The sequence below is a fragment of the Nannospalax galili genome, unplaced genomic scaffold, assembly GCF_000622305.1.
Source record: "Nannospalax galili isolate Female #2095 unplaced genomic scaffold, S.galili_v1.0 scaffold1907, whole genome shotgun sequence".
Taxonomy (NCBI): Eukaryota; Metazoa; Chordata; class Mammalia; order Rodentia; family Spalacidae; genus Nannospalax; species Nannospalax galili.
In genome coordinates, this window is record NW_008357032.1 from 433,524 (window position 1) to 447,018 (window position 13,495).

General features: G+C 39.3%; 1 protein-coding gene across 8 annotated transcripts in view; it reads right to left on the minus strand.

The window, feature by feature from the left end:
- Tpk1 (thiamin pyrophosphokinase 1) overlaps positions 1–13,495 on the minus strand; it is a 372,724-nt gene that overhangs the window by 308,096 nt on the left and 51,133 nt on the right. For 6 of the 8 annotated variants that reach the window (XM_008854799.3, XM_029557020.1, XM_029557021.1 and 3 more), the window contains one exon: positions 1,658–1,729. The exons of the other annotated variants lie outside the window; for them this stretch is intronic. In XM_008854799.3, coding sequence (XP_008853021.1) covers positions 1,658–1,729 — 72 coding nt within the window. The remainder of the gene's footprint in view (positions 1–1,657; positions 1,730–13,495) is intronic. 8 annotated transcript variants of the gene reach the window in all.

Here is a 13,495-nt window from a genome sequence, read left to right on the forward strand (position 1 = left end):
TAAGGTTTATGCAATGCAATAGTTTTTAAATTCTTCTATCTTTAATAGCCCAACTTTTACTACTAGATCTCTCCTTACAAGGTTTCACACTCTCAGACCTTAGAGAACATGGTGGGTATTTGGGACCTACAGTAGCACAGACAAGGACCTTGAGCCTTGACTTACTAGCTGACACCCCAGCATGTACAGTACATCCTCTTCTGCATGCCCCATGCCATGCTACACATTTCTCTAAGCCCCTCGCATTACAATAAACAATTCAAGTTCAAAGTCTCCCCACTGTACTGCCTTTACCTGGAAGAAAAACAGCACAAAAGGGAAGCCTACAAACAAGTTCATCTTGAATTTGGGTTAACCTCGGTCTGCCTTTGCTCTCAAATGTACTAATACCTGAGCCTTAAATGGTTAATTCCAGAAAGCCAAAATTTATCCTCTAAGTATGTATAAAAGAGCTTAATATTTCAATAACATAAAGGGTATTTTAGATGATAGAAAGCCAAAATTTATCCTCTAAGTATGTATAAAAGAACTTAATATTTCAATAACATAAAGGGTATTTTAGATGAGGTTTAACTAACCATCTTGATACAATAAAATGTATTTGCAAAACTTTTAGTGCTATCTATTAACATATTACAATTTTCATTTTTTTATTGACATCATGTGATTAATTTATGACAGGCATGAAACCAATTCACTGGAAAAAACCAATGAAATTAGACATTTTGGCTAGTTAAAAAAAATTAAATTATTTCACAATGTGTTAAAAGTGGACCTTTAGTGTCTACATCAGAAAAGACCTCTTAACATGTTGTTCTCAAAACCCAACATTTTCGCTTACTCAAATAAATCATTTTGTCTATTTTTGTTTGGCTTTTAAGACAAAATTTTGCTCTACACCCTTGCCAATCAACATCAGTGCTCCTGTCTCACTTTCTCAGGAGATGAAATCAGAGCAGGAGACCAGCATGTCTGACTCTGTTTCTAATATTTGTAATAAAAGTCACATCCACAGGTGTGAGCTTATTAACTATAAGCCTTGTGTTCTGTGACATGGAATCTCAGTGCTGAGGTTATTAAAGAGTTCTTCAATGATAAGGTCAAGAACAACTGAAATATTCATCTATGTCAAGAACCAAGTTGTTGCTATGTGTAGTGACACACACAGTTATTCCCAGCACTCAATAAGGTCTATTCTGTATATGAACCTCTTACAAGCATTCATTCTGTAAAATAATCCTATTTGTAACTATTTTTTCTGCAATAACATTGATTCTAAAAGGTAGCATGCCCTCTGTTTTTCCATTTTGCAAACTGGACCATCCAGCAGACATAGGTTGACTTACTGAAGCTAATACAAATAAGCATAGAGTGGGCTTTCTGCTACCATTGTGCTGGAAGCATTTTCACCTGAACAAATATAGGCGTTAATACTCACATCTACTGCTGAAATATAATGTTCTGCAAGTAAAGGTTCAAGCTACAGAGATCACATATATTAGCAGGGTAAGAGAGATGCAATAAGAAATTCTTCTTAAAATTAAGTAACTGAATCACCTAACCTTCCAATTTTTCATGTTTTAGTTGGGTTACAGGGTACCTGACAGTCATGTTATTAGGCCCTAAAGAAATAAAATGAAATGCCAATTAACATTACCCTTTTTCCAAAGATGACGAAAACATTTGTCCAAAGGCTGATTAAGAATCACAAGGCAGTACTTCAAATTTCCTAAAGAATAAAGAAAAAGGTAAAATAAACACAAATGAATTGAACTCCCTTCCCACTATGTAGCTCTGGAACAGCCTCCAGTCCAGGTTTTCAGTACACACAGAGATGAATTTCAATGACAGATACTTTCTCATACCTTCCTTTTAAGAGATTAGATATTAATAGGACTTGATCTGTTCAATATGTCTGTCTGTCAGATTCCCACCACAGGCATTTTTTTTCTTGCTTTATTTTTATTTTAGATGTATGAATGTTGTGCCTGCGTGTAGTGTAAGTGCACCATGCATACAGTATCTGAAGAGGCCAAAAGAAGTGTTGGAGCCTCTGGAACCAGAGTTACAGAGGGTGCTGGGAACCAAACAGGGGTCTTCTGTGAGAGCAGCCAGTGCTCGTAACCACGGAGCCATCTCTCCAAGCTCTTCCACCACAGGCATTTTAATAGCACGGTTACAACAGCAATCTCTGTGTTGGTCACTTTTTTCTCCACTAGCTGTTCTCAGAGCCACAATGTTTTCAATAACCTTAGCTGTATGCTGATCCCTCTTCTCCGTTACAGAGTTAGGGGCCAGTCTGCCCCAGGACAAAGAATCTTGGAGACATTGGAAAGGACAGGTGTCACAGTGACAAGTAGTCAAAGCACAACCTGTCAAAGTCAGTTCTCTCCTTCTATTATGTGAATCCAGGGGATCACACTTAGGTCATCAGGCTTGACAACATTGCCTTTACCCACTGAGCCATCTCACCAGCAAAAACAACAACAACAAGAAAAACAAAAAAAAACATTATTTTATAATAATGTTCATTTCATCTTTATCTCATGCTTTTAAATTCATTTTCTCAATATTTTATATATAACTAGTAAAAATAAAAGCTAACGAACAAATAATACTGGGAGAATACTGGGAGAGAAATAATCCACACAATAAATTACAAAATTTTATAAATAAAATAGATTGCCTTTTTATGTGCATGATTATGTGGGCATGTATGTATGCATCTACACATTGGGGTATGTGTGAGAGTAGACACTAGCCATGGTGTGCATTTAGAGATTAAGAAACCATCCTCAGGTGCTGGTCTCTGCCTTTCAGCGTACTTGTTGTCTGAAGATGCATGAGTCAGGTTAGCTGGACTGCATATGTACCCAATTACAACCACCTGATAGTTAACAAAAATGCCAACACACACACTGGAGGACAGAGCATCTTCAAAAGATGGTGCTGGGAAAACCGGAAGTCCACATATAGAGCAGGGAAATCAGATCCTTATCTTTCACCCTGCAGAGAAATCAACTCTAAATGGATCAAAGACCTTGATGTGAAACCCAAAACACTGAAACTGCTACAAGCAAAAACACGCAGTACCTATAAGATTTGGTGAAGGAAAGCACTTTCTAAATCAGACTTTATTCACTCAGGAAATAAGGCCAACAATCAACAAATGGGACCTCATTAAAGCTAAAAGTCTTCTGTGCAGTAAAGGAAACAATTGAAAGAAGAGCCCACAGGATGGGAAAGAAACTTCGCCAGCTACACATCTGACAGAGGATTAGTTTCCAAAATATAAAGACAACTAAAAGAAAATACAAAGAATCAAGAAAACGAACAATTCAGCTAAAAAATGGGCTACAAATCTGAACAGAGTTCTCAAAGAAATAAAAATGACTAAGAAATACCTTTAAAACTGTTCAATATCTGTAATAGTTAGAGAGGCATAAGTTAAAACTATTTTAAGATCTCATCTCAGTGAGAATGGGAAGATCAAGAAGACAACTGTCAACAAATACTGATGAGGCTGGTGGGACTGCAAACAGGTACAGCCACAGTGGAAAGCAGTGTGGCGAACACTTAAAAAATTAAAATTAGATCTGCAGTGTCACCATGCCACATTACAGTTATGACTGAATAAAACAACTTGACTCTCAACTTTCGTTTTCAAGAGTGGGTCCGAGCTCAGAGAACACCCATTCCCCCAGATGACGCTTGGAGCTGTGCCCTGGAACTGTGCTCTGGAACTGGGTCTGGAACTGTATCATCCAGTTAGGCCTCACCTCTAATTATATTCAAAACCATTTTTCCATCTTCAACTGGGGAAGTACAAGCTTGAATTCACCCTGATCAGACAATCCTGCTTTTCATCCCTAGTTCTAGAATATCTCATGCAAGTAATGGTCCTCTCTCAATCCTCATGTTTTCAAAAAGATGGTATATTGCCTTTCAAGGTGTTGATGATAATTCTCAAGTATACCCATATTCATTCATTATCTTTTTGGGTGAAGTAGCAAATGGAGGTTCCCAGGAAATAAGTCCAGGTACCCAGGACACAAGAGCAAATGGTTTCTTGAGTTTGCCAAGGTTAATCAAGTTATTAGTCTAGATTATGTCCATTTTATAAAAGCCATTCCTACATAGATCTACTGAAGGATTCAGCTATACTACCCCTTGGCATACACCCAAAGGACTCAGTTTCCTACTAAAGAGATACTTGCTCTGCCATGTTTATTGATGCTCTTTTCAGAATAGCTAGGAAATGAAAACAACCTAAATGTCCCTTAATTGATAAATAATGAAAATGTGGTAAATTTACACAATGGAGTTCTATACAGCTGTGAAGAAAAATAAAATTTACAGGCAAATGGGTGGAACTAGAAACTGTTTATTGAGTGAGGTAACCCACACTCAGAAAAACAAGTGATACATATTCTCTCTCATTTGTGGATCCTAACACCAAATCCTTAAATGTGAGTACATACCCTGATGTGACCACAGGAGCAGGAAAATGGGAAGGAACCATGGAGGGAGAGGGGAAGAAAGAACTCAAGAGACGGGGGATACGAGACCACAGTTATCAAGGGGAAAGGGGAAAATAGGGGTGACAGTAACTGGGGAGGAAGGAGGGAAAGCTATATAGGAGGAAAGAAAGGGAAGAGAGATAAATAAAACTTAGACGTTTTGAAAAACCAAAGGGAAATGCAGTATTTAATAAGCCTCCTGAAAAAAAATATAACAAAAATCACAGTAGCAGGCAAGGGAAACCACCCTTCGAGTTTGTTAGCCCAAAGATTTCCAAAATAATATAGGCCATTGCCACAGTCCTTGATTGCCTCCCAGAACTTGAAGGCAAGACCCTACTGTTGAAAAATACGACATGCTTTGGATACAAGACTTGGAGCAATTCACTTGGAACTGACCTGGAGACCTCCCCAAAAGATTAGTTCTCAGTATCTGAAAGTGCCACGCAAGCTGGCAAGGGAAAACACCAAGCAATGGTCCTACCTAGCGCACCCAGCTTTACAAGTTTCTGTGGGTGTGAACTAATATTCTAATGCTTCATGGCAAGGGCTTTACAGAGCCATTGCCCTTTAAAAAGCTAAAACAATATAAGATTAAAAGAACTGAAGACCAGGGATGGAGCTCAGCAATTAAGAGCACTTGCTCTTGCAGAGGACCTGGGCTTGGTTCCCAGGTCCCACATGGTGTCTAACAATCATCTGTAACTCCACTTCTGGAGGATCCAACACCCTGTTCTAGCCTCTGTGCATTTACATACATTTAGGAAAACACTCATGCACATAAAATAAAAATACATCAAAAAAGAAGACCAATGCTCTCAATGAACATATATTAAAATACAATACCGTTTATAGTAGAAAAAAGTATTAATTAGATCCATTGGGAAATTATCATTTTTTTAATACATTGCACTTAGAAACTACTGGAAATAACAAAAAATCAGTATGGGCCAAAATGCATCAGACACTATATGTATAACAGTAGTTTGGTTAAATAGTAAAAAAGCATTCCTATGACTTTCTCATCCCTAAAGAGCATTGCAATTGAACAATGAAAACTCTGGGGCATGGAGTCTCATGTCTGTACTTCATGAATATTGACTCTTTGAGCAGATTCTCTTTTCAAGTGTGCATAGGGAAATCAAGACTGTCAAGTCAATTTGTTCTTCAAGAAGAGAAACTGCACGTGGATGAAGCAGCGCTCCAAAGAAGCTCTGAAGAAATATTTCACCAAAATCCATCAAAATAACTGGATTATCAATGGACTACGAAGACTCGGTAATTCACATATAAGAAATTGCTTCAAAGAAAGTAAACAAGAGTAGAGATAAACAGATGCTTTCTGAGAAATCTTTCTTACCCTCTGCAAAGAGTGGCTCTATGCATTACCCATGTGCACATGGGTCCATTCACGTGCTCTAGTGAGTCATTCCACATGCTCTATGAGCCTATGGGTCATTTCACATGATCTACAGTTCATTCCACATGTTCTATGGGTCATTCCACATGATCTACGGGTCATTCCACATGCTCAACAGGTCATTCCACGTGCTCTAGGGTCATTCCACATGCTCTATGGGTAATTCCTTGTGCTCTGCAGGTCATTCCATCTACTCTATGGATCATTCCACATGCTCTACATGTCATTCCACATGCTTTACAGGTCATGCCATGTACAGTAGCATGGTGAAATCATTGCCCTTCTGTTCGCAGTCTCTTGTCTGGGGTAACAAATGATAAGGTCTCTATTCTACTTTGCCATCAGGGCCCACCTCATCTCTCCAGATCAACAAGGCATGCGTCTTCCAACATTGGAAATAGTCATTGGCAGGGCAGTGACCTTACATTATAAAACCTAACAGCTAGAAATCCTTCTTCACCTTGCCTAACACATCTTGGTATCAGGGCAGAGCAGATAACTGTTTCCTGGGTCATGTTCACCCTTGACATCCTGGAAATTGCTCTCCTCTACCATGTCCTGTTGCTTTCCTGATCTCTATCTTGATCTGTATCAAGAACAGAATGAATGGGTATTGAGTAAATGTTGAGTATGTCTAGCTTTCCTATGTAAGAGCATTTAGGTGCCAATCCCTGGGTTCTGTGTGATCTGTCTCTTCTCCCTAAGTCATCCCCTCTGCTCTCACGGCTTCAATGCCAGCCACAATAGTGACTCTATACTTACAGCACCATGCTGGGACTTTGCCCACACACTACAGAACCCTTATGCCAAACTTCCTACTCAACAACTTCACTTGGATAATTAGAAGACATCTTAAACTTACCATGTATAAATCAAATACCTAGCTATGTTCTCTACTTCCAAATCTGTTCCATCCAGTCTTATCCAGCCCACTATCACCTCTACTACCCACAAGTGAACATTCTCATCTCTCCATTTATTGCCTGGTCTCCTCATGCCCACAATTGCCTCTCTTGTATTCTGTTTTCTACACAGCAACGAGAAGGATCCTGCAAAACATGTCAGATTAAGTCATTTCCCTGTTCAAATACTTCAAGTAGCCTCCTATCACAGTAAAAGTCAAATGTCTACCAAATCAACTGAAAGGCTCTACATGATCTAGCCCTCTCCCCCTCCCTCCCTCCCCACCTCTGTCTCCTGTCTCTCTCTTTCCTATATTCTCTCTCCTAGCTGCGGACACATTGGCCCCCTGTTGCTCTTCAAATACACTGACAATTCCATATTAGACTTTACTGCAAATAGCCACATATTCATTGAGTTGTCCACTTTGTCTTTAAGCTAATTCCTAAGGTCTTGTTAAAATGTGAATTACCAAAGAAGTTTCTTTATCTCTCTATACAAGATAGTAACACCTCTACCACATGCTTGCCTGTGCCCCCCTTTCACATCCTAATAAATTTATCGGTAGTGTGTTCATTCATTGCTTTTCATAGTCTCTCCCTATAACAGAACACAAAGTCCTGGATCCATTACCTATAACAATGCTATATGCATAGTAAATAACTTAATCAATATCCATTGAATAGTTCTTCCAACATAAATTTTATATCCATTTATAAAAATTGGTTCCAGCTACTTTCTTTAAAAAACAAATGACTCTCCTCAAGTTGTCTACATTCTTTCTTTAGTTGCTTCCCTAAAATAATTCCTTACAAAATGAAATTACTCCCTTCTAAAAGCCAATACTACTGTCTGGAGCATGGAGCCCTGAGTACCTCTATTAAGTAAATATCGTACAAGCCATTTCTAGGCAGACACTGTAGAGGCAACAAGAAGCAGTCATCTTGCATCCAAACAGCTAAGTGGTCTCTGATCACTCCAGCTCAGGGATTATCTAAAGAGCTGGAGATGAGCCACAGAAGAACAACCACATCATTAGAAAGCCTGGAGACACTTTCTTTGAGAGCAGATTAAGTCTTTTCATATATTTATGTTTAGCACCTACTTGGGAAAGCAAGAAATCCATATAACAGGCCCTGAGCGCTACAAAATTTGACCATACATTTAGCTATTGTCACTCAACCTTTCAGGTTGAAAGTGTAAATAGATTTTAAGTCTTAAATCAATTTCCACCTGAAACCATTATCTCCCGTGATGCAACTGAAATGGGTCAGTCCATACTTACTCATCATAATATCTAGACCACTATAGTTAAAAATGACTCAATAAATTTTCACAAGAATTCACACATACTAGAAATATATCCTATATTTTACAAGCAGTGAGATTCAATTGTGTAGGGAGTAAAAGAAAGCAGAATGGGAAGTTAAGCCTGACAACGTATTGAACCTTCCTTTTCCTGAAAGTAGAAGCCTAAACCACAAAACATTTTCTTTCTCAGCCTTGCAAAGGCTAGCCATATCCTTGCTTCCAGTAAAGACATTCTCAGCATATAACCCAAATGAATGAAGCTGAATTCTGCATTGGCATACTGGCACCTCTCACATTGCTGACAGAGGTCAACACTGCTTCATCAACTGTCCCTTGCCCTGCTGGCCTGGGCCACAATAAACTGTGTTTCCTGTCAATGTGTTTCCTGTCAATCAGGAAAATCAACTACAACCCAGTGAACTGGAGATGTAATATCATAATGCTAAGGTTCATCATAAAGTACTAAGACATTATAGCCTATCACGTCAGTTTTGACACGCTGACAGGTGGGCCGACAATAATCTCCACATTTGAAGTCAGTTCCAAACATGTCTTAAAGGCAGAACCTATATAAGCTTAGAATGTGTTTATCAAACAAACAGAAAGCCTAAGTTTTCTCCACAGGCTACTCCTGCAACCTAAACCCATTGCTAACTACATCAAAAGGGAAAGAACTCCCATCAAGAACAGTTATAGAAAGAAGGTCAAACAAACTAATCATGTCAAAAAGGATTCCCTCTCAATGTCCTTTCACCTTTTACTTGGGGTTGGTTACGTATGCTGAGTTTAGAGGATATGTAGGCTTCAAAGCTTCGTGGCTTTACATGTAACAGCAGAGAACAAATATTTACTGAATGAAGAATGTTTCCTAAATATTATAATTATGTTAATTTTTAAATATTCCTTAAGATGACTTCAATCCAAAGGTCATCACAATATTTATCATCAAAATAAAATCAAGTGCTAACAGGTCAAGAAGTTAAACTGGATATGCTGAAGTTACAGACTGAAATCTACAGTTTGAGTGGACAAAGGTATTGAAGGATGAATATTTGTTTGAGTTTTGGTTTGGGTGGTGGTGACAGTGTTGCTGAGACAGAGTCTATTTAGCCCTGGCTGGCCTCCAGAACTAGAGAACTAGTCTTCAGGGGCAGGCTTCCAGGTCAGCTCCAGCTCCACTGCTCCAAGTCCTGTGTCCAAAGTATGTCCTGTCTTTCACAATAGGGTCTTAGTTTCAAGTTCTTTGGCATGGATGGGGGACAGGTGTCTAACTTTGGTTAAGATTTACCATATGAAATGTGCAAAAACTCAATAAAAATATACATTAAAAATGTCACTCATAGCAGGGTGTGGTGGCACACACCTTTAATCCCAGCACTTGGGAGGCAGAGGCAGGTGGATCTCTGTGAGTTCAAGCCCAGCCTGGTCTACATAGTGAGTTCCAGGACAGCTGGGGCTACAGGGAGACCCTGTCTCAAAAAGACCAAAAAAAAAAGTCACACATGATGTTTTTAACTGTACCCCTAAAACACTGACCTATAAAACTGAAAATGTGCACAAGCACACAGAGAAAACTATCACCTCAGGGTGTTCTCAACTACTTTCCAATTAAGCTTTAAGACAACTGCTTTACAAAGTTGTCTGAAATGACTCCACCTTAGGACAGACTGAGAGGGAGATAAATAAAGATTCATGACAAGCAGGCATCCTCCCTCAAATGGCCAAGTCCAGTTCTAAGTCAGCTACAGACCAAATTCTGTTTCTGTCCAAGACATTTTTATAAAGATGCACTGAATCTCAAGGGAAGAGTGAAGCACTCTAAGACTTTCAGGGAAGGTTAATAATCCAAAGCACTGACTGCCACCAGTACCTGGAAGGCTGCCATCTTTACTCTATCTCACCACTATCCCACCACCCACACACACCTGGAAATGATCCCAGCACAAGCGAAGGCCCATACAAAGATACCATAGCTCTTCAAAAATGTGACACACTCATAATGCTTATAATATGGTTAACAAAGTTCAACATACAATTCTCTGGTTTTGTTTATTTGTAGATTATCTTTAGCATTACAAGAGCAGACCATGGAATCTGTTGAGTTCCGAAGACCTTTGTGGAGTCTCCCTCTCTGCTACATGATGTCTGAGGATGTCATTATCAGTAGCATATCTGCCAGAAGGCAAATGAGGAAAAGGAAAACAAATTCAAGGCAACTCTTCATTTCGTTCCTTGAGGGAGTTTTAGAAGACATGATATCACTGTATTTTACTAATTTAAAAATGGACATTTTTTGCACATTTTTTCATTTCTAAAATTCATTATATATATTCAGAACAGACTTGAGAGATGATGGTATCTTACCACTGACACCTTAGCCGGTGTTATTTCTTAGTGGCACATAAACTAATGGTGTATCTTACCAGAAATGCAACTGCACTAGTATTAAGTTACATATGCTATGATACTAGAAGAAAGTCATAAATATTTGTGAGTTGCAGTAAGCTTTGTAAAATCACTCAAAGCTTGTGGGATAAAGGTGCCAAGCTAAAACATGCAAGATATTAGCAAAGAATAATTCTGTTCTCCTTAAGTCAGAAATTAATATTTATCCTTTAAAAACCATGATTTCCTAGTAACGTCCTATCAGAATACGGCTGCTAATATTCAGGTGGCCACTGGTATTTTGGATCTAATGAGACAAATAGGTTCTAGAATAGACAGTGTGAAGAAAGACAACAGGACAAACCCAATGTGCAGAGTGCAGTGTGGCCACCAGAGGGAAGCCATAAGCCTCCACAGAGGAATGGTGCCAAGAGGGAGTGTTGAGAGGGGAGCGTTAGGAGGAGGTGGGGGCATTCCTGGCAGAGGAAGCACCTGCCAAGGATCAAACACACAAACACAAGTGCTGATACTGTGATTGAGAAAGAGGGCATGGCACCGGAGAATGCCAGTGAAGAAGTGTTAAGCACATAGAAGAATGCATGTCAGCTGCACCTCACCCTGGTTTCAGGTGGAAGACTCAAATCATTGACTTTGTTTTAAATCCCCGTTTTGATATGCTATTATTGGTCTTATGGCTCACAGCAATGCAAAGGTGTTCCATAAAGCTTAAAGGCTGTGAATGTCTTCTTTAGATTCAATACCCTAGAATTAAAAAAAGCAATTCTTAACTTCTGCCAATCAGCTCATGTTCTTCAACACTAGGAATTCTGAAATGATAAAGTCCTAAAACAAGCTAAATATCCCTTGTGTGTAAAACTGTGAATAAGTCTAAAGACAATTAATTCTACTCAGGAGTATAAAAGCCCAAGAATGCATCCCGTTAGCATCTGAAAGTTAAGTGCTCATACAAAAAGTTGTCAGCTAAAGCTCCTGGCACTTACAGCCTGTGAGCACTGATAAAGAGAAGGCATCAGGCAGGACCAGAGGCAGGAATTACAGCTCCAGTCTCCCAGGTATTGGAAACTTCAAGAAAGCAACAAACAGTTGCTGTTTTATTATACAGTAACCCACTATTACGCTGTTTGCTGTACAGTAATCCCTTCTATGACATTACTTGTATTGAGTACTGAGTTTCCCCTACAGGAAGGAAGCTCGATGGGAACAGAGGAAAGGCTCAGCAAGTCACCAGTAATCACAAGAATAAAAACCAAAAACACACACCAAAGTACTAAAGAGGCACTCCTCCATTAAAGCCCTACAGACCTATTTAGGAAAAGGGAAAACTAAGACTTGGGAAGTAAAGCATCTGAAGTTGCTCTGCACAACCTCTGTGCTGTCCTTCCATAGTTCCTTTGACTTCCTGTTTCTCTTTACACTTGATGCAAATCTCAGGACACACATGACATTCCATTCAGAAACACTTGGAAAGGCCACAATGAAAGCTTCTCAGAACCCATCAGCACACACTGACTTGCCAGCAAAATAACATGCTGCCTATGAACCTCTCAACACGCAGAAAATACATGGGAATATTAGACTCCAAAATGTTCCACCTGCGGTAAGGATCGTTTGAACAGGCTGCTGGAAGAAAGATTTGGTGAAAGCTTGGCACTCTGCAAGCTTTCCTGAAACAGGGGTCCAATTTATAAAGATGAAAGGTGTCCTCCACTCTGAATGAAAAAGGACAAGACAATAATCATGTAAGACAACTGTGGGTCCTTACTAGCCTGGAAGTGGCACCTGAGAATCCCCCTCACAAGCTTCACTAACTTGCTTGTTCTAACATCAGTCTCCCCTTTCTGCCTTCCCACAGAAGGTGCATCCCTAGAGACTGAAGGCCTTTCTCCATTATAAAAGAGTCACTTTTCTAAGTTTACTGTTTTTCTGTGAGATGCAATACAAATTCAAGGGCTACACCCATCACATTCCTTGAGTTTGTGTAAAATACACACAAGTCAATAAACTTCTGCCTGTTCCTCTCCTAATCTGTCATTTGTTATGAGGGTCACAGGTAAGAACCAAGAAAGATATAGGGGAAATTATATTTTCCTTTCCTTCAGAGATAAAAGACAATTTAGTTGAAAATTTTAGTATTATTTTAGTATTATATTATATATCAATATGGCATTGTTTGAGTACCTGAATTTTCCCTGATTACTTATTTCACATTATTTAACCTCTTTTAAACTTTAGAAAGTTTTTGTTATTTTAGTTTTATTTCATGTATATGGGTATGTTGCCTGCATGTATATAAGTGCACCCAAGAATGCAGTGCCTGTGGAGGCCAGAAGATGTCATTCCCTGAAACTAGAGTTACAGACACCTATTAGCCATCATGTGGGTGCCAGGAGCTGAACCCAGGTCCTTACAAGAGCTACCAGTGCTCTTAACCACTGAGTCATCTCTCCAGCCCATTATTTAACTTTATTAGTCTTTTTAAATTTTATTTATTTATTTTATGGGTAAGAGTGTTTTGCCTATATGTCTGTAAGTGCACCCATGTGTGAAATGCACACAGAGGCTGGAAGAGGGTGTCAGATCCCCTGGATCTGGAATTACAGACTGTTGTTAGCTGTCATGTGGTTGCAAGAAAACAAACCTAGGTACTCTGGAAGAGCAGCCAGCGCTCTTAACCACTAAGCCATCTCTCTAGCTACAATTTTATCAGTCATTAAGGGCATTTCTAAGATGGGGCTAAGCTCAGTGGTAGAATGCTTTCCCAGCATGCTCAAGGCCCTACAGTCAAGTTTTATCAGATGTGCACAAACACACAAACACACACAGAGAGAGAGAGAGAGAGAGAGAGAGAGAGAGAGAGAGAGAGAGAGAGAGACTTTCTTATTTAAAACTTTTTTTTTTAGGTCTTTTTGAGACAGGGTATCCCCTGTAGCCCCAGCGG